At 51.9% G+C, this 18,683-nt stretch overlaps 3 protein-coding genes and 1 long non-coding RNA gene across 10 annotated transcripts in view; 3 read left to right on the top strand and 1 right to left on the bottom strand.

The window, feature by feature from the left end:
• Nucleotides 1–1,382: 1,382 nt before the first annotated feature.
• Nucleotides 1,383–4,656, top strand: LOC121018805 (uncharacterized). 2 transcript variants are annotated; one of them, XR_005785325.1, is made up of 3 exons: nt 1,383–2,094; nt 3,354–3,618; nt 3,884–4,656. It is a non-coding gene; the product is annotated as an uncharacterized LOC121018805 (long non-coding RNA). The 2 variants fall into 2 exon arrangements; XR_005785324.1 differs by having other exon boundaries at nt 3,351–3,618.
• Nucleotides 4,657–14,690: 10,034 nt separating this feature from the next.
• On the bottom strand, nt 14,691–18,330 carry ATF5 (activating transcription factor 5). The gene is given in 4 exon segments (XM_040457837.1): nt 14,691–15,374; nt 15,376–15,748; nt 16,694–16,990; nt 18,216–18,330. Coding segments are annotated over 3 exon segments (843 nt in total). The 5' UTR covers nt 16,872–16,990; nt 18,216–18,330; the 3' UTR covers nt 14,691–15,082.
• The window catches only part of NUP62 (nucleoporin 62), a 24,166-nt gene continuing 23,065 nt past the window's right edge, over nt 17,583–18,683 (top strand). The window contains exon 1 of one of the 2 annotated variants that reach the window (XM_040457829.1): nt 17,583–17,681. The gene's annotated coding sequence lies outside the window, so the exon portion shown is untranslated. Of the gene's footprint in view, nt 17,682–18,182; nt 18,291–18,683 lie in introns of those variants that run through there. The other variant, XM_040457828.1, reaches the window with a different exon arrangement.
• The window catches only part of IL4I1 (interleukin 4 induced 1), a 36,641-nt gene continuing 35,550 nt past the window's right edge, over nt 17,593–18,683 (top strand). For 4 of the 5 annotated variants that reach the window (XM_040457824.1, XM_040457821.1, XM_040457825.1 and 1 more), the window contains exon 1: nt 18,193–18,290. The gene's annotated coding sequence lies outside the window, so the exon portion shown is untranslated. Of the gene's footprint in view, nt 17,682–18,192; nt 18,291–18,683 lie in introns of those variants that run through there. The other variant, XM_040457823.1, reaches the window with a different exon arrangement.

Raw genomic sequence — 18,683 nt, 5'->3', positions numbered from 1 at the left:
AGGACCCATAAAACCCTGTACGTCAAGACGCCGGGGAGTTCTCGATTGGCAAGGCTCCATGGGTGTTGTGACACGGTATCGCTGGGTACATTCGTCAGCTTTGGGCCCTAAAACACCACAGACGTGAAAGCCCAGAGATGGGGGGCTCAAACAGCAGAAACTGCATCTCTCCCAGTTCTGGAGGCAGCAAGGTGCCGGCCGGGGGAGGCCCAGCTTCCTGGCTTGCAGACGGCTGCCTTCTCGCTGTGTCCTCACGCGGTAGAGAGAGATCTTTGATGTCTCTTCTTTACTTTTTATTTATTTATCTATTTGTTTATTTATTTTGAGAGAACAGCCGGGGGAGGGGCAGAGAGAGAGAGAGAGAGAGAGAGAGAGAGAGAGAGAGAGAGAATCCCAAGCAGGCTCCGTGCTGAGCACAGAGCCCGACAAGCCGAGAGATCAAGATCATGGCCTCAGCTGAGATCAAGAGTCCAACGCTTAACCGACTGCGCCATCCAGGCGCCCTTCTGGTGTTTCTTCTTATAAGAAAACTTTTCCTGTGGTTTCAGGTCCTCTTGTGGTTTTGTGACTTCACTGAACCTTAATTACCTCCCTGTCCCCACATGATATGATACAGTCACATCAGGAGTTAGGGCTTCAACCCATGAATTTGGGGGACACACAATTCAGGCCACGGCACTGGGAGAATTAAGTGCTGTCCACATGACTCCACGAGGAGAGGAGAGAAGGAAGCGGGAGCCAGGTCTCTCCTGGCCCTGCCCGGTACACCTTTCCCATTACAGATTTTTATTTTATTTTACTTTATTTTATTTTATTTAATTTCATTTTATATATACTTTAACGTTTATTTACTTTGAGAGAGAGAGAGAGAGAGAGAGCACGAGCAAGGGAGGGGCAGAGGGAGAGAGGGAGACACAGAATCCGAAGCAGGCTCCGGCTCTGAGCTGTCAGCACAGAGCCCGACACGGGGCTTGAACTCGTGAACCTCGAGATCATGACCTGAGCCGAGGTCAGACGCTCAACCGATTGAGCCCCGCAGATGCCCTGTATTTTTATATATTTTTATATTCTTATTTTAAGTAGGCCCCACACCTAAAGTGGGGCTCACACTCACAACCCCGAGATTAAGTCACACGTTCTACCAACTAAGCCAGTGAGGCGCCCCGACCATTGCAGATTTTAATCTGTAACCTTTAAAAACCACGAGTACAACAGGGGCGCCTGGCTGGCTCAGTGGGTAGAGCATGCGTCTCTTGATCTCAGGGCTGTAAATTCGAGCCCCACTTTGGGGGGGGGGGGCAGAGATCACTTAAAAACAAAATATTTAAATGCATACACGCATACATACACCATGCATACAACAGTTTCCCTGCGTTCTTCAGGTCCTTCTAGTGACTCATCAAGCTGCAGGGTGGTCTTAGGGACCCCCGGAACATCTGTCTCCCTCCTCAGACGCGGGTGCAGGAAGCCAGGCAGGGGCGGTGCCCCGCGGCCTGGGTCTCTCCGTCCGCCCGCAGACCACGGCTCGGCGCGCGCGCGCGCGGGGCGCCCCCTCGTGGACACGCTGCGCTCTGCTCGCAGCGAGCCCCAGCCCGAGCTCGCGTGCGTGGGGAACCGGAAAACCACCGAGTTCATCGCAAATACAGAAAAGGAAACAGGATGTGCACAATCCGAAACCGCACAGAGAAGGCATCAGTTCCTTTTCATCTGTAACCAGGCCCTCACTTAACTCCTTAACCACTTGTCTCTCAAACATGAGGCAACTTGTCGCTTTAAATGGTCCCAGGACGTACCACAGGGACGCCGCACGGTGTCAGCAGAGCATGTCCCCACCCCCTGGCATGTAGACCCAAGGTCACTGTGTTCCTTGCCCATCGCTCCAATTGCCATTGTTACTGTATTGTCCACAGCCCGGCCTGGGTCCCACAGACAGCAGCCCTGAAGGGGTCTCCGGGGCAGGCCCTGTGGAGAGGGGACAGAGGACCGCCCGCCGTCTCCGGCTCAGTCACTCTGCCTTGTCTTGGTCTGAGCCAGTTTTTCGATTTCTGCAGAATTGCAAGATGGGCCCCTCAGACTTCCCTCCTTTCAAATCAAGTAAGCAATTCCTTACTTTTCCAATAGGCAAGCAGAAAGAATGAGGGTGAAGCGGCGAGCCCCTGGCAGGATCCCAGGGACCGGGGACCCCATGGCATTGACCCGGTATGGGTGCTGGGGACCGAGGAGTCACCCAATGCCAGGCCGTGTCCAGTGGACGAGAGAAACCCTGATTCCTTCTCTTCCCCAGAAAGCATCATTCGTTGCTTCTGGGTCTCCTTGGCCTAACAACCAAGTCCCGTTGCCTGGATACAGAGGCCACCGTTCCTGAGACAAATAACAGGGCACAGAGTCTGCCGGACGCACAATGAATAACACCCAAATGTGTGTGCGTGCGTGTACGTACGCGTCAGTCTTGCATGTTTGTTTCATCTGGACGTGTATGTGTCCGTATCTGTGTGTCTGTCCGTGGGTGCGCACGTCTGTGTCTCTGAGTGTGTGTTTTGTACTCATGTGTCCATATGGGGTGAGGATACCTGTTTGTGTGTGTGTGTGTGTGTGTGTGTGTGTGTGTGTGTGTGTGTATGTTCACACGCTAGGTATTTGAAACCAGCCTCAGAAGTTAATATTGAGAGAGACCTTATACACCTTGGGTACCATGTTAGGTATCTGGATCATAAGCGTCCGACTTGCGCTCGTCATGATCTCGCGGTTCGTAGGTTCAAGCCCCGCGTCGGGCTCTGTGCTGCAAAGCCTGAAGCCCGATTTGGATTCATGTGTCTCTGCCCCTCCCCTGCTCACGCTGTGTCTCTCTCAAAATTGAATAAACTTCGGGGCGCCTGGGTGGCACAGTCGGTTGAGCGTCCGACTTCAGCCAGATCACGATCTCGCGGTCCGTGAGTTCCAGCCCCGCGTCGGGCTCTGGGCTGATGGCTCAGAGCCTGGAGCCTGTTTCGGATTCTGTGTCTCCCTCTCTCTCTGCCCCTCACCCATTCATGCTCTGTCTCTCTCTGTCCCAAAAATAAATAAACGTTGAAAAAAAGATAAAAAAAAAAACTGAATAAACTTAAAAAAAAATTTTTTTTTTAATAAATGAAATGTTTAAAAGCGGGAAAATTGGGGCTCCTGGGTGGCTCGGGCACAGTTGAGCGTTCGACTTGGGCTCAGGTCCCGATCTCGCAGTTTGTGAGTTCGAGCCCCACGTCGGGCTCACCACTGTCAGCGTGTGAGCCCAGAGCCCACTTTGGATCCTCTGTCCCTCTTGCCCCTCCCCCACTTGCACTCTCCCCAAAATAAATAAATATCTTTTTAAAAAGCAGGAAATTTGTGGTTATAATAATGAAAATACTGAGTGGACCTCCAGAGCCTGATCACTCATTAGAGAAGACCCAGAAGTGGCTGCCCCCCCCCCGCCTCTGACTCGTTCTGCACAGCGAGACTCATTTCTTCGTCTTAAAAGGGGTATCTCTGTGCCTGATCTGTGTTACCAACGGTAACGTGCCTGTGAGCCCTAGCTGGGCCAGGGAGAGCTGAATCCTGAGCCGCTCACAGCCCTTGAACCCTGGAGTCCTGGGACTGCCCCAGGTGAGTTCCGGGCATGCAGGTGAATTCACCTGTTGAGCTCCGGTACATAAGCTAGAGATTTGCAGGTGCAGAGTCAGTCGGGACCTCCCCAGACTCCTCCCAGGGTCTCGGCCGAGCTCCCTGGGGCTGAGGGCAGGGAGGGGCTCAGACCAGGGGCAGAGGCGGGACCTCTAAGACTAGAAAATGTGACAATGCCCAGGGAGAGATGGAGTGGGTGGCGAGGGGGTGGGGCTGAGAGGGCGTTTCTTTCTTTCTCCTCCCCCAGACAGAAAATCAGAGAAAATGCCACATTCCAGGGGGAGGATTCAAGAAGGCAGAGTATGTAACAGACAGAATGGTGGCCCCCAAAGGTGTCCACACGCTAATCCCTAGAGCCTGTGAATGTGTGAGCTTGCAGGGCAAAGGGGACTTTGCAGGTGTCATGAGGTTAAAGATCTCGGGACGGAGAGGTTATCCAGGTGTAGCCTAAGTGTAATCACAAGTTTGTAAGAAGGACGCAGAGGGAGATGTGACTACAGACGGGATAGGAGGGGATGTGATGACAAAAGAGACTGTAGTGACGCCATCGGTCCAGAAGTGCTGGTGACCACCGGGAACCTCAAGAAGCAAGGAACAGATTCTCCCCCTAGAACCTCCAGAAAGAACCAACCCCTTGGCGACACCTTGATTTCAGCCTCGTGAGACTCAGTTGGGACCTTTGGACTGCAGAACCGTAAGCGAATGCATTCGTTTTGTCTGAGCCACTAAATGTAAGTTTAACCCCTGCTCCCTTGAGAGGCTCCAGGGGAGGATCCACCTCCTGGCCTTTCCTAGCTTCTAGAACTGCGTTCTGTGCCTCACGGCCCCTTCCTCCATCGTCAAAGCCAGGGGTGTGGCAACTTCTCCCTCTTGCTCTGCCTTGAGCTGCTTTTCTTCTGTGTTCAATCTCCCTTTGCTTTGGAGATTGTTTCCAATCTCCTCTTATAGGAATGTTTGTAGGGGCGGGGCTCCTGGGTGACCCAGCGGGTTGAGCGTCCACCTCTTGATTTCGGCTCAGGTCACGACCTCACGGTTCATTGCATTCAGCCCAGCATCAGGCTCCATGCTGACAACACAGAGCCTGCTTGGGATTCTCTCTCTCCCTCTCTCTTTCCCTCCCCTGCTCTCTCTTTCTCAAAAATAAATAAACTTTAAAAAAATGAATAAATAAAACAGGGAAGGAGGGGTGCCTGGGTGGCTAAGTCGGTTGGGCGTCTGACTTCCGCTTGGGTCATGGTCTCACGGTCCGTGAGTTCGAGCCCCGCGTCGGGCTCTGTGCTGATTGCTCAGAGCCTGGAGCCTGCTTCAGGTTCTGTGTCGCCCTCTCTCTGCTCCTCCCCTGCTTGCACTCTGTCTGTCTCTCTCTCAAAAATAAATAAACATTAAAAAAAAAAAAAAAAAACAGGAAAGGAGGTAGGATGAGTTATCTGTTCTCCAACAACATGGCCTGATTTCCCGGGGGCTATGAAATAGCCCCTCTTCTTCCTGGACAGTCCATCCTCGCCAGCCAGAGACAGTAAGAAGTGATTCCACTAAAGAAGCAGAGATCACTCCTGTAAGTCAGGAGAGGGAGATATTCGGTACCTTCAAGGTTTGCATCGTGACCTTCTTTGTCATCAGCACTTAGAGAAAATTATGAAATGTTTTTTGTCTTACCTTATTAAGGCCAAAGAGTGACCTTGACTGATGTTTATGTTTTGCGGGCTTGTTTCTGTCCCACAAGAGAACAGCACAGCCCAGCCAGGATATCGAGAGCTCATTTTGGGAGTGCCTGGGTGGCTTAGTTAAGCGTCTGACTTTGGCCCAAGTTATGCTCTCATGGTTCGTGAGTTCGAGCCCCACATCGGGCTCTGTGCTGACAGCTGGGAGCCTGGAGACTGCTTTGGGTTCTGTGTCTCCCTCTCACTCGGCCCCTGCCCAGCTCACTCTCTCTCTCTCTCTCTCTCTCTCTCTGTCTCAAAAATTAAAAAAAAATTAAAAAAATTTTTAAAAGGGCTCATTTTCTTTCTCAGCACATCTATGTTCTTACAAATTCCTTCTTTTTTTTTTTTTTTTTTTTGTGTTGTGAGGGGAGAGAGAGAGAGAGGAGAGACAGCCCAAGCAGGGGAGAGGGGCAGTAGGGGAGAGAATCTTAAGCAGGATCCATTCTCAGTGCAGAGCCTGACTCAGGACTCGATCCCAGGACCCTGGCATCATGACCTGAACCAAAATCAAGAGTCAAACGCTCAACTGACTGAGCCACCCAGGTGCCCCTATTCTTACAAATTCTTGCAAAGCACTGCAAACTGTGGGGCTTAAAATAACAGAAATTTATTCTTTCTGGGAGCTCTGGGAGCTAGAAGTCTGAAATCATGGTATGGACTGGGCTGTGTTCTCTCTGAAGCCTCCAGGGAAGGTTCTTCCAGTTTCTGGTGGTTGCCAGCAATCCCGGGCTCGTGACATCACCACTTCATTTCTGACTCTGTCTTTGAACGACGTGCCTCCCTGCATGTCTGTCTCTGTGTTTCTTTTTCTTCCTATAAATACACCAGTCGTGTTGGGTTAATCACTCGCCCTCCTGTGATAGGACCTCACCTTTTTTTTTTTTCATTTTTTAAAATGTCTATTTTTTTAGCGGGGGGGAGGGGCAGAGGGAGAAAAAGAGAATGTCAAGCAGGCTCCAGGCCATCAGCACAGAGCCTGACGGGGGCTCGAACTCACGAACCGCGAGATCACGGCCTGAGCCAAAGTCAGACACTCAATCGACTGAGCCACCCAGGCGCCCGGGGGCGGGGGACTCATCTTAACCGATTACATCTGCGATGACTCTATTTCCAAATAAGGTCACATTCTGAGGTTCCGAGAAGGACATGAATTTGGGAGGAGAGGGGGAAACGCTCTCCAACCCAGTACACTTGGTCGCATGGTCATAGGGAACCCCATGGGGTGTCGTGGCGTCACCCTGACCGTTCAGGGTGAGATCACAGAGCAGGAGGCGCAGATGATAGGGCACCTGGGACATCTGTTACTGCAGCTGACCCGTGCGCTCTGGCCTCGTTAGATCCCTTCTCTTGAGGGGAGAGATTCTGAAGCCGGGAATCTCAACGCCCAACCTTCAAAATCCATCAAGTTCAGCACCCAAGAGCCGGTACCTCTCCACGACTGCTATCGGCCAGCTCACTTCAGTTTCCTTCCGCGTTCTTGTTGCAACCAGGATGCAGTTCATAACATGAAAATGATTTAGGGGCGCCTGGGTGCCTCAGTCAGTTAAGCATCTGACCCTGGATTTCGGCTCAGGTCATGATCTCACGGTTCGTGAGTTCAAGCCCTGCCTCAGGCTCTGTGCTAACAGTGTGGAGTCTGCTTGGGACTCTCTCTCCCTCTCTCTGCTCTTCCCCCTCCCCGCTTTCTCAAAGTAAATATACTTAAAAAAAAAAAAAGAGGAAAATGATCTATTTACTTGTCTAATTATTCCACTGACCCAGACACAGGGTCTCACTCTAGGTCCAGCCGGGACTCCACCCCTGACTGGTGTCTGGTGGGGCCCCGGTTCTCGCTTGAGGATTTCACTCTGGGCTTTCCCTGCCCTCCACCAATGCAAAGGGAGCTGCACTTACTCCTACAAGCGTGATGCAGAGGAAAAACCTCCAGGCTGGGAATCAGAATCATTGGACTCTATTCAGAGATCCTCCTAGAGGGTAGAAATGTGGCTTTGACGATTCACTACCCTGCTCTGGTCCTCAGTTTTCTCTCCTGTAAAATGGGAATTTGTATCCATTGATTTAACAACCATACCAGGCCCCCGCTGAATGCTTTACAGATATCAACTCGTTTAATGCTCACGACAACCCTGTGCAGTGGGTGCTATTTTCCCATTTTATAGCATTGGAAACTGAGGCACGGAGAGGCTAAGCAAGCTCCCCAAAATAACACGGCCAGCTGGGGGCAGGGTGGGATTCCACCCGGGCTGTCCTGTATACTACACCAGCCTCTCGAGCCCTAGGCGGGGAGGCGTCCCTGTGGTGGCGGGGTCGCGACTGTGGCTTCTTGTCTGTCCTCCCCCCTGGGATGCGAGCTCTGGGAGCAGCGACCCCGTCTGGGGCACAGAGAGGCATCGGCTGAACACTGCGGAATAAGAAAGGAGGGGTGGGGCTCAGGATGGCCGCATCCCTTGCCGGCCTCCCAAGCCCTCCCACCGCGCTCTGCTCCGGGAGCTGTCTTCGTGGCGGGGCCTCCAGTCCCAGCGAACGGATCCTCTGGGCGACGCTGACCCAGAAGGAAACCCGGGCCTGGGAGGTCGGACCGAGCCGAGCCCTCTCGCGGCGGGACACGGGCGCCACCTGGCGGCGGAGTCCCGCCAACGCAGCGCCGCCGAGAGACGGGGGTTCGCTCTGGGCGAGGCTCTCAGAACGTTCCCGGCGGTGGTCCGGAAAGCAGTGTGAAGCTGGGAACCGTCTATTGGCTTCCAGGCCTTTCTGACCGTGATGCACAGCAAGAAATCATCTCACATCACCATAGTTTCGGGAAATGCCACCCTGTACGGCATGATTTTTTTTATACTGTTCCTGTCTTTCAACGCTGATCAGAATCCTTTAAATTGATTCTTTGACTCCATAACGGGCGCCCTGCTGCGCCGTTCTCCTCCCCCCTCCCCCCTCCAGCTCGCAAAGAAAGATTATGATGGAGCAAAGGTGAGCACCCAGGCCGGACTCCCTCCAAACCCAGGGTGATCTCCCTCCATGTCACGCCGCCTCTAGGGTCCCTGCCTGCTATCCCCTGACTTCCAGACAAGGAACCTGGGTTCGGGGAGGTGAAGACACTTGTTCAGTCCACACAGCGGTGGACTGCCAGCTTCTGCCTCACTTCTCCAGGAGAAAAACCACTAAATGCTCCTAATTTTACTGTTGAGCAAAGCTTAATTTAGTCCTTTCTCCATTTCAGCCAACACGATTGAGCTGCCCTGGCCTCCTGTTTTCCTGTAATGTACGATGGAAATTAAAGGCGTGGCAAAGCAGGCCCAAAATTCATTATGTCACAAAATGAGTCTGAGGTGGAGATAAAGAGTCTGTGTTTATTCTCCATCGTGGAAACAAACCCACTTAAATAGATGTAGAGGCGACAAGTAAAATACGAACATTATCTTCTGGGCAGCCGTAGTCAGGGACCATCCAGGCCAAAGTCCATGGGGTGGGAACCCAAGACAGGCGTTAGCACTGAAATGCTAGGTGAACTTGAACTTAGGCCTCAACATTTGCACTTTTCCTGCCAGGTAGCAACCAGCGGTCAGGAGGGCTTCCTATTTTTCCTTTTTTTTAAGCTTATTTATTTTGAGAGAGAGAGAGTGTGCAGGCAGCTGCTTCAGATCCTCTGTCCCCTTTTCTCTCTAGGCTCTCTCTCTCTCACAAAAATAAACATTTTAAAAAATGGGGTGAGGGGAATGTGAAGTAACTGCCTAATGGGCATGGAGTGATGGGAGTGTTCTGGAACTAGGTAGAGGGGGTGGTGGCACAACATTGTGAATGTACCAAACGCCAGTGAATTGTTCACTTTAAAATGATCAGTTTGGGGCGCCTGGGTGGCTCAGTCGGTTAAGCGTCCTACTTCAGCTCAGGTCATGATCTCGCGGTCTGTGGGTTCGAGCCCCGCGTCAGGCTCTGTGCTGACAGCTCAGAGCCTGGAGCCTGTTTCAGATTCTATGTCTCCCTCTTCCTCTGACCCTCCCCTGTTCATGCTCTCTCTCTCTCTCCATCTCAAAAATAAATAAATGTTAAAAAAAAATTTAAAAAAATAAAGAGGATATCTTTGTAAAAAAAAAAAAAAAGAATAAAATGATCAGTTTTAGGGGCGCCTGGGTGGCTCAGTCGCTTAAGCGTTGACTCTTGGTTTCGGCTCAGGTCACCGTTTCGTGGTTCTTGATTTTGAGCCTTGCATCGGGCTCTGTGCTGACGGTGAGGAGTCTGCTTGGGATCCTCTGTCTCTGCCTCTCTCTCTCTCTCTCTCTGCCCCTCCCCCACTCTCACTCTCTCAAAATAAAGTTTAAAAAAATTATAAAAGTGTTTAATAAAACAAAATTCAGACCTGGTCAGGAGAAACTTTATTAGCAAGGATTATTACAAGGTGGAGGAGAGTTCAGGCTGAGAATGAACTACAGTTCCAGATTCTGGGGAGCGGCGTAGGGGGGAGGCGCGGCTTAACCGAGGTTCGGTTAACAAACATTTTGTTCTGATGGATCAGTGGGGACAAAACAGTTTAGCTAATCGTTTATGGGTCCCATCCCCACCCTCCAAAAAAGGGGTGGGGAATTTGAAGGGGCTGTGCATGGCCCTGTCTTAGGTTAACAAGGGGGTCATCGGTGGGGGGCTGGGGGTGGGTCTTCTTATCTAAATCATGGGGAAGATGGCTTCTTTGCAATAAGCCAGTTCCTGGAACGCAAAAGCCGAGGGAGGATTTCTTAACCATAGCTGTCTTCCAGATGCACAAGGCTCAGGTAAACTTCAGCACTGTCATAAGTAAAGATGGAGAAGGAGAAAAGCTGACTCTGAGAAGCTCTAAAGACTGGCCAGCCCTCAGGTGAGATTTCAGCCCCAACTCACAACGCTTGGATGGCCCAAAATCTCCAGATTTGAATTTAAGTGGAACTAAATACTCATACAGGAGTTCTCAAACTTTTTGGTCTCAGGACCCCTTGGCACTCATAAATAAATATCAGCGGCCACAAAGAACTTTTGTTTGCATGGGTCGTATCTATCCATCTTTACAATTTTAGCAATTAAAAGTGCAAGACTTTTTTTATTTTTTTCCAACATTTATTTAATTTTGAGAGAGGGACAGACAGAATGTGAGCAGGTGAGGGGGCAGAGAGAGAGGGAGACACAGAATTGGAAGCAGGCTCCAGGCTCTGAGCCGTCAGCACGGGGCCCGATGCAGGGCTCGGACTCACAAACAGTGAGAGCACGACCTGAGTGAAGTTGGAGGCTTAACTGAGCCACCCAGGCGCCCCCAAATTGCAAAACTTTTAAATCACAGGAATACACAAGCACATATTGCATCAGCTGTCAGACCATTGATGTCATCACACATCACAGAACCTCAGGAAAACTCCACATTTTGGTGGGGGGCGGAGGCAAATAACATTTTGGTATTATTATGAAAAGAACTGTAACCATGCAAATCACCTGAAAGGGTCTTGGGGATCCCGAGGCCACCAGACAACACCGCTGAACTAGAAACCCCTGCATTCCTGACTGACCCTTGCTGAGCTTTTGAGTTTTATCTTATTGACCATAGTCCCTAACGTTGATTTTTCTCCTCTTATTATAGTAATAGGACCACCTAGGTTCTCGCTGGGAAAATGGCCACCCATCTAGAGACTACATTTCCCAGGCTCCCTTGCAGGTAAGCTTGACCATGTGACTAAATTCCGCTCAAAGGAAAGGCACAGAAAAGATGTAGAAAATGCCCAGCTCTTGTCCTTAAGAGGCGACATGCTCTCCAATATCCCTGTCCCCCTTCCTGCTTGCAGTAACGAGGTCGTGGTGGTGGTGACTTCCCTTCAACTGGGTTGAACAAGGAAACACCTTATTTTTAATTTTTTTTTTAAGTTTTATCTATTTTGAGAGAGACAGAGCGAGTGGGGGAAGGGTAGAGAGAGAGGGAGACAGAGAATCCCAAGCAGGCTCCACACTGCCAGCGCAGAGCCCGATGCGGGGCTCAAACCCCAAAACCATGAGATCATGACCTGAGCCGAAACCTAGAGTTGGACGTTTAACCGACTAAGCCACCCAGGTGCCCCAGGAAGGAAACTCCTTGGAATAACGGTTCCCCAGGTGTGGTCCCCGGATGAGCAGCAGCAGCTCGGTCCCCTGGGATTTTGTGAGACAGGAAAATTCTCAGGCTCCATCCAAGACCTACTGAATCAGAAACTCTGGGGTTTAGGATCCAGCAATCTGTGTTACAAAAAGAACTCCAGGAGGGGTGCCTGGGTGGCTCAGTTGGTTGAGTGTCTGACTTCAGCTCAGGTCATGATCTCACAGTTTGTGAGTTCGAGCCCCGCATCATGTTCTGTGCTGACAGCTCGGAACCTGGAGCCTGCTTCGGATTCTGGGTCTCCCTCCCTCTCTGCCCCTCCCCCACTCATGCTCTGTCAAAAATAAACAGTAAAAAAGAATTTTAACCCATCTTCTATCTTATTAAAGCGTCTGTTATTTGGTCTTTAGTAAATGAAATCAATGTCTTTTTTTTTTTTTTAAGTAGGCTCCACACCCAACATGAGGCTTGAACTCATGACCCTGAGATTAGGAGTCGAGTATTCTATCAACTCAGCCAGCCACGTGCCCCTCAAATCAGTATCCTAATCAAAAATATATTTAAAAACATCCCTTGATTTTTTTTTGAATTAAGAATTTTAGGCATGTATCTTGGGCGCCTGGGTGGCTCAGTTGGTTAAACGTCCAACTTCGGCTCAGGTCATGATCTCGCAGTTCACGGGCTTGAGCCCTGCGTGGGGCTCTGTGCTGACAGCTCGGAGCCTGGAGCCTGCTTCAGATTCTGTGTCTCCCTCTCTCTTTGCTCCCCCACTCCCGCTCGTGCTCTCTTTCTCTCTCTCAAAAATAAACATTTAAAAAAGAAAAAAAAAAGAATTTTAGGCATACATCTCACAACCATCAGGATGGCCGCTATTAAAAACACACAAAATATGGGACGCCTGGATGGCTCAGTCGGTTGAGCGTCTGACTTCAGCTCAGGTCACGATCTCACAGTCCGTGAGTTCGGGCCCCGCGTCAGGCTCTGGGCTGATGGCTCAGAGCCTGGAGCCTGCTTCCGATTCTGTGTCTCCCTCTCTCTCTGCCCCTCCCCCGTTCTTGCTCTGTCTCTCTCTGTCTCAAAAATAAAATAAACATTAAAAAAAAAATAAAAAAAAACACACACACACAAAATAAATATTGGCAAGGACGTGGAGAAATTGGAAACTGTACTGTTTGCGGGAACGAAAAATGGTACGGCCGCTGTGGATGTTAGGCATTTCGCAAGAAAATTAAAAATGAAATTACCAAAAAAAAAAAAAAATGCAATTACCATATGATCCTTTGGCATAAAACTTTAGGGCATGGAATGGTATATAATACACGCAGAATCATACACTAATTTTCTTTTTGTGACTGGCTTATTTCACTTAGCATAATGTCCTCAACTTATCCATGTTGTAGCGGCTGTCAGAATTCACCTCCTTTTTAAGACTGAATTATAGAAAGATCCACGTAACATAGGTCCAGACAAGGAGATGCAGGCAGAGATCTACCAAGCTAAGAAAGTTTTGACCTCCTGCCTCGAACTCATACACAATGCCTGGAGCCGTGGCCTCCATCTTGTGACCTTGAGGAAAAAACTGAACCAGACAGGCCTCAGCAACAACAGCCTCTGAACTTCTGAACAATGCCAGTAGCCCTCTCCCTCTAGACTTCTAGGAGAAAAATCAACCCTTTATTTACATGCTGATGATCGGGTCTGCTGTTAGTTGCAGCCCAAAGCATTCATTTGTTTAAACTTTAAGTAGATTCATTTATTTTGAGTCCAACACAGAGCAAGTGGGAGGGGGGGGGGGGCAGTGGAGAGGGTGAGAGAGAGAGTGAGAGAGAATACCAAGCAGGCTCTGTGTTGCCAGCCCAGAGCCTGACATGGAGCTTGAACTCACGAAACCAGATCATGACCTGATCTGAGACCAGGGTGTGACAGAGCCACCCAGGCGTCCCCTCCCCACCCCGCCCCCCCAAAGCATAGCTGAGCCTGACATGGAGCTTGAATTCGTGAAACCAGGCACTCAACATCTGAGCCGACAGCCGGGTTTAACTGACGACCCCACCCGGGCGTCACCCCCCCCACCCCCCCCACCCCGCCCCAAGCATAACTGACCCACTTCGTCAAGTTACAGAACTTGTCTCCCTGGCCAGAATGTAGGTTTCGTGGCCGCAGAGAACTTGACTTTGTTCACACTGCATGCCCAGCCCTTCCTGTCCCAATCAGTGGCTGGCAGAGACCGCACAGGTGGAGTGCGTGCTTAAGGTTCTTCATCCAAAATCTAACAGCCCCGTCCTCTTGTGACCGCTGAGATAATCGCAGCTTCAAATAGTGCTGGATGCATAATAAACCCTCCACAAGGAGATGTTGGGGACCATCTTCGTTATAGCTTCCAGGCCGTATACTCACCTACTTCCCAACTTCCCCTGGGGGGCTTTCATCAGACAGCAGGCTCCTCGGCACGGGTGCCCCATCCCCCTTGCTGCAGCCCCCCTCTTGTTTCCGTGTCGTCCCCTTTGGTGTGTGTGACAAGAACCACAAGGAGCTGGCATCTTCTGTCTACATAAGTAGTAAGTGGTCTGGATCTAAAAGTGGGTCTTGGGGGCTCCTGGGTGGCTGAGTTGGCTGAGCATCTGATGCTTGGTTTCCGCTCAGGTCAAGATCTCACAGTTTCGTGAGTTCGAGCTCCGCGTTGGGCTCTACGTTGACAGCAGGGAGCCTGCTTGGATTTCTTCCTCTCCCTCTCTGTCCTTCACCCAGTGCCGTCTCTGTGTCTCTCAAAAATAAATAAACTTAAAAAAATTAAAAATAACTAAAATAACAAGTTAATTAATTAAAAAGAAGTGGGCCTTGAGTCTTGACCAGTTCAACGATCCCATCTGGGCCTCGGCCATGAGCCAAGTGTGTGTGTGTAATAAGGATTATCTGTTGTTATCTACGTCATCATTCTTTGGCCTAAGACTGCCCTCTCCCCAAAAGAAAGACACACAGACCAGAGAAAATTCTTCATTTTATTTCTGCTCACAAACCACCAAAAGGATCAGTCCCTGCCCTCCCTCACCTAGATGCAGCCCCTTCCCCAACACAACACGACCCCTCCCCCCACAACGAAACACTGATTTCCTCCCAGAGCTAAAATGAACACCCAGTCCCGACTATGGCCGTTCCCCCGCCCTGCCCACCTCCCCGGCTACCTGCATATTCACCTGCTCTGTGAACTTGGCCACCTTTTGGCTTCCTGCCCAAATATGTTTCCCTAAGGTCACTTGGCTTGCTTTTTTGGTTATATTACTACACAGGGGCCATTCTTAAGACCCTCCCTGGCTCACATCCCCAGGGGGCTCCCCTGTTTGTTCCACATTCATTCTGCATAGCTTCCTGGCCTCACTTCCCTGATTGAGAGACCAGGGTTGCAAGCTCCCCGTCTCCGGGCCCCCAGCCCCTCAGCTGTTACTTGAGAAGTGGAGATGTTGAGTAAGGCCAGACATTCCGGGATTCTGGGTGGGAGAAGGGGGGGCAAATTCAGAAATGGACGAGAGCAGTCAAAGATAAAAGGAGAGGGAGGGGGAGAAAGTCAGACAGAAAAGGGGATGGTGGGATCCTCCGACCCCAGCCCCAGAAATAGAGGTGAGCCAGAGATGAAGACCAGTGCCCCCTACAGCCCAAAGCCCCTCTAGCTGTTCCGGGTCCTCTGGCTCCGAGCCTTATATACCTCAATGAGCAGATCCTTGACATACTGGATCTCGCGCTCTACCGACTCCGCCCTCTCCCTCAACTCCCGGTTTCGAGCCTCCAGCCCCTGGCACTCGCCCTCCAGGGCCTCGCCCTCTGCCCGCTTCCTCTGGCGGTACCTCAGAGCTGCTGACTTGTTCTGGTCTCTCTTCTTTTGCTTGCGGTCCCCTCGGGTGGTGGTAGGATTCGGGTAGGGGGCCGGGCGAGAGGGTGGAGGTGGAGGGGGGGGGGGCCTGCCGTGGTGGGGGCAGGGATGCCAACCCTGAGTCTCCTGGCCCGGCCTCGCTGCGGCAGTAGATAGCCAGCAAGTCAAGGGTATCCAGAGCAGGGGGCTGGGGGAGGTCAAAGGTGGGGAGGGGGAGCGGAAGAGGGAGGGAGGGCGCTGGTGGTGGCGGCTGAGGCAGGGGGGAGGATGGTGGGAGGAGTGGCGCATCAAGGAAGAAGTCTTCTATCTGTTCCAGCTCCTTCTTGAGGAGAGAGGCCATGGCCTCCAGGTCAGGTGGGGGTGGGGAGGGTGGGGGGAGGGCACCTGGGGGTAAGGGGGGCTCCAGGGGCAGGAGGGCCGTAAAGTCCACCCGCTCAGTCATCCAGTCAGAGAAGCCGTCACCTGGAGAATTGGAGGAGGGACATAAATTTCCTTGAGTTCCCGGTCTCCTGCCTCACCTGGTGCTCATTCGCGTCGGCTTCATTCATCCCATTCACTGAGTGACACCACCTACGAGCCAATCGGTCAACCGACCAACCCGTGAATCATCAGACCCCTCAACAAACCAGCCAACAAATCAAACATCTAACCAACCAGTTAACCAGCCAGTCAACTACCCACCAGTTGGCCAACGAATCAACTAAGTGAATGAAGCAGTCAAGCAACCAGTCCACCTAGTAAGCAGCCAATCAATGGATCAGTCAACCAACCAATGACCCAAACAACAAAACTCAACCAGCTAGATCTTCAACCATTCCCAAATAATCTTTACTAACTACCCTACGTCCATAGTTTCTGATTTACTCTCCATTCCCTAAAGACAAACTAGGTCTCACACACACAACACACCCGTTTCATCGTTAATTCATTAATTATTGAGAACAAACCATGTGCCAAGCGTTTGGAAAACACTAATGAGTAAAATAACCCCTGCCCCAGGGCCTCTGCATATGCCGTTTCCTCTACCTGAAAAGCTCTTCCTTTGGGTCTTTTTTTGGCTTATTCCTTCCCAGCCTTTAGGTCTCAGCCAAAATGTTACCTATATGTTTCCTGGCTACTCGCTGTAAACTAAGGCTGTGTTTTTATTTTTTTGGCTCAGCTACTGTTTCCCACTTATCCCAATATATCATCACTTAATTCGTCTTTTGTCTGCCTCCCCACTAGTGTGTGAGTTCCGGGAAGGCAGGGATTATGTTGGTCTTGTCTCAGCTGTATCCCCCAGCACCTAAAACATGACCTGGCTTATTACAGGTACTCAGTAAATATTTCTTGAGTGAATAAATGAATTCTTCTCCCCTGTCCCCCATGCCCCAGCTCACCCCACCTCCATTCTCCACCTGTCCTTACCTGCCAGGGGCTCTCCTCCCCCTGGGAGCCCACCCTCCAGGGCTCCCCCAAGGATTTCATTGGAGCCGAGGGGGGCAGGGGCCAGGGGGAGTTTCCCATAGTCTACGAGCCAGCCCAGACCGCTAGCTGGGAGCAGGGCCCTGTCCAGCTCCAGCCCCAGGGTCGCCAGGAGTGACATGGCTGCAGCACGGGCTCTGGGCACGGGTCGCAATGAAGAAGGCTGAACCAACAGCTAGGAGGAGGCTCTGGAAGTTGCTCAGCGGGGCAAAGACAGGCACCAAGGTGAAAGTGGAAGACCTACATGTGAGACAAAAGTAGTCAGTGTCAGAGGCTATCCACAGCCAAAGTCACAGGGTAACCAAGCCACACCCCCAAGTCCCCAGGGTCTTCCCTTCCGCCTTCCAACTAGGCTCGAGACTGCACCTTGCGCTCGCAGAATTCTAAACCAATGCTTTCTTTCCCCAAATCTGAGCCCCACCCACTCCCAAGGGAATTCTCTTTAGCCCTCACTTACTTTCCTTTAGAATATCCAAGCTCCACTCCTTCCAATATAGAAACATAATGGTCTCCCAGGGGAATTTCCTTAAGCCCCTCCTAGCCCCCGCCCCCCGCAATTATTCAACTTCATAAAAAACTCAATCCCACAATTTTCTTCCAGCCACACCCCTTCTTTAGGCTCCACCCTATCCCTAGATGCAAGCTCGAATCGGTTCTCAGGGGAATTGCCCCAGCCCTGCCCCTTTGTCAACGTAGAACACCAAGTCCCACTCTTTCCTTTCAACTTTGCGGTGACCCCCTCTAGCCCCGCCCCCATATTTACCTTAATCCCACCCCTTCCCGAAGGCCCCGCTTTGTCTCCTATTGAAACCCCACCCCTCAGCGATGTTTGCTTAGCCCCGCCCCCTCTCACAACGGCTAGGTTGCCTCTAAGCCTCGCCTTACTAATCTAAATCAGTCCCCCTCCCCCGAGCGGGTGCTTGAGTCAAAGGTAAGTTGTGCTGTGCGTCTGAGCAACATGGAGCGGGAGAGTGGAGGGGCCGGCAGAGAACAGCTCCCCACCCCTGACCCTTTCACACATGCTCCGCCACCGAGCCTACGGCTCTTACGCCTGCGGGGGATCGGGGGGTCAGTGCGCATGTGCCGTTGCTTCCGTCCGCCCTTCACACAGAAATGCGGGCTCTGGTGGCTCGTGCACGTGAGCAAACGCTCGCGGACAGACTTGCTCAAGGAGATGGTGGGTGGGAGACAAGGCACCCTCTCTAGGGGCTAGTGCGCAGGCGCACCTGCACACAGGCCATCTTTAAACACCAACATTCTCAAGAACGCACCCTTCCCCCCATCGGCCCAAATGCGCATGCCTGGCCACGCGCCGATGGCGCGTCTTTTCTCTTCTGCGCTTGCGCGACCGTGATTCCTCACTCTCGTCTCCCCACCCCACCCCCACGAGACCTGGTCGAGAAGGCCGCGAGCTTCGAAAGGGCGGGAAAGGCGGTTGGAGAGGGAGGGGCGAGCGGTTACTCACTCCATGGCTGTGGAACAGAGAGGCGGCGGCGGCCTCCGCTGAAGAAAGAAGGCGGTAGCGAAGAGCGCAAGCGCGGTGAGCGCAGAGACGGGCCGGGGCACGGAGGGGTCGCGGCTACAGAGCCATAGCCAGGGCTATGCGGGCGGAGATGGCGTCGCGGTAGTCTGAGGAGAGATTGTGATCTGAGGATGGGGAATGAGGCGGCCCCGGGGACTGGGGACAGATATACCGCGGGTGGCGCAGCACAGCCCGCCAGGATCCTTCCGCGCTCCGCCCCACCCCACGAGGTCCCAACCGGGGGGCGGGCCTGGTCCCTACCTCTCGGGGATCCTGGGATCCAGTCCCCTCCTCCTCCCGACCCCTAGAGTTCGACCTTTCCCTTCCTTCTATTTGGGGATTCACCCTCCTCATCTTTCCTACCCCGGGGGTTCCGAGCCTCCCTTTCCTCTGACTCTGGGATCCAGCCGC

Source organism: Herpailurus yagouaroundi, unplaced genomic scaffold (assembly GCF_014898765.1).
Source record: "Herpailurus yagouaroundi ecotype Mexico unplaced genomic scaffold, PumYag 220, whole genome shotgun sequence".
Taxonomy (NCBI): Eukaryota; Metazoa; Chordata; class Mammalia; order Carnivora; family Felidae; genus Herpailurus; species Herpailurus yagouaroundi.
This window is presented reverse-complemented; position numbering and strand designations above follow the sequence as displayed.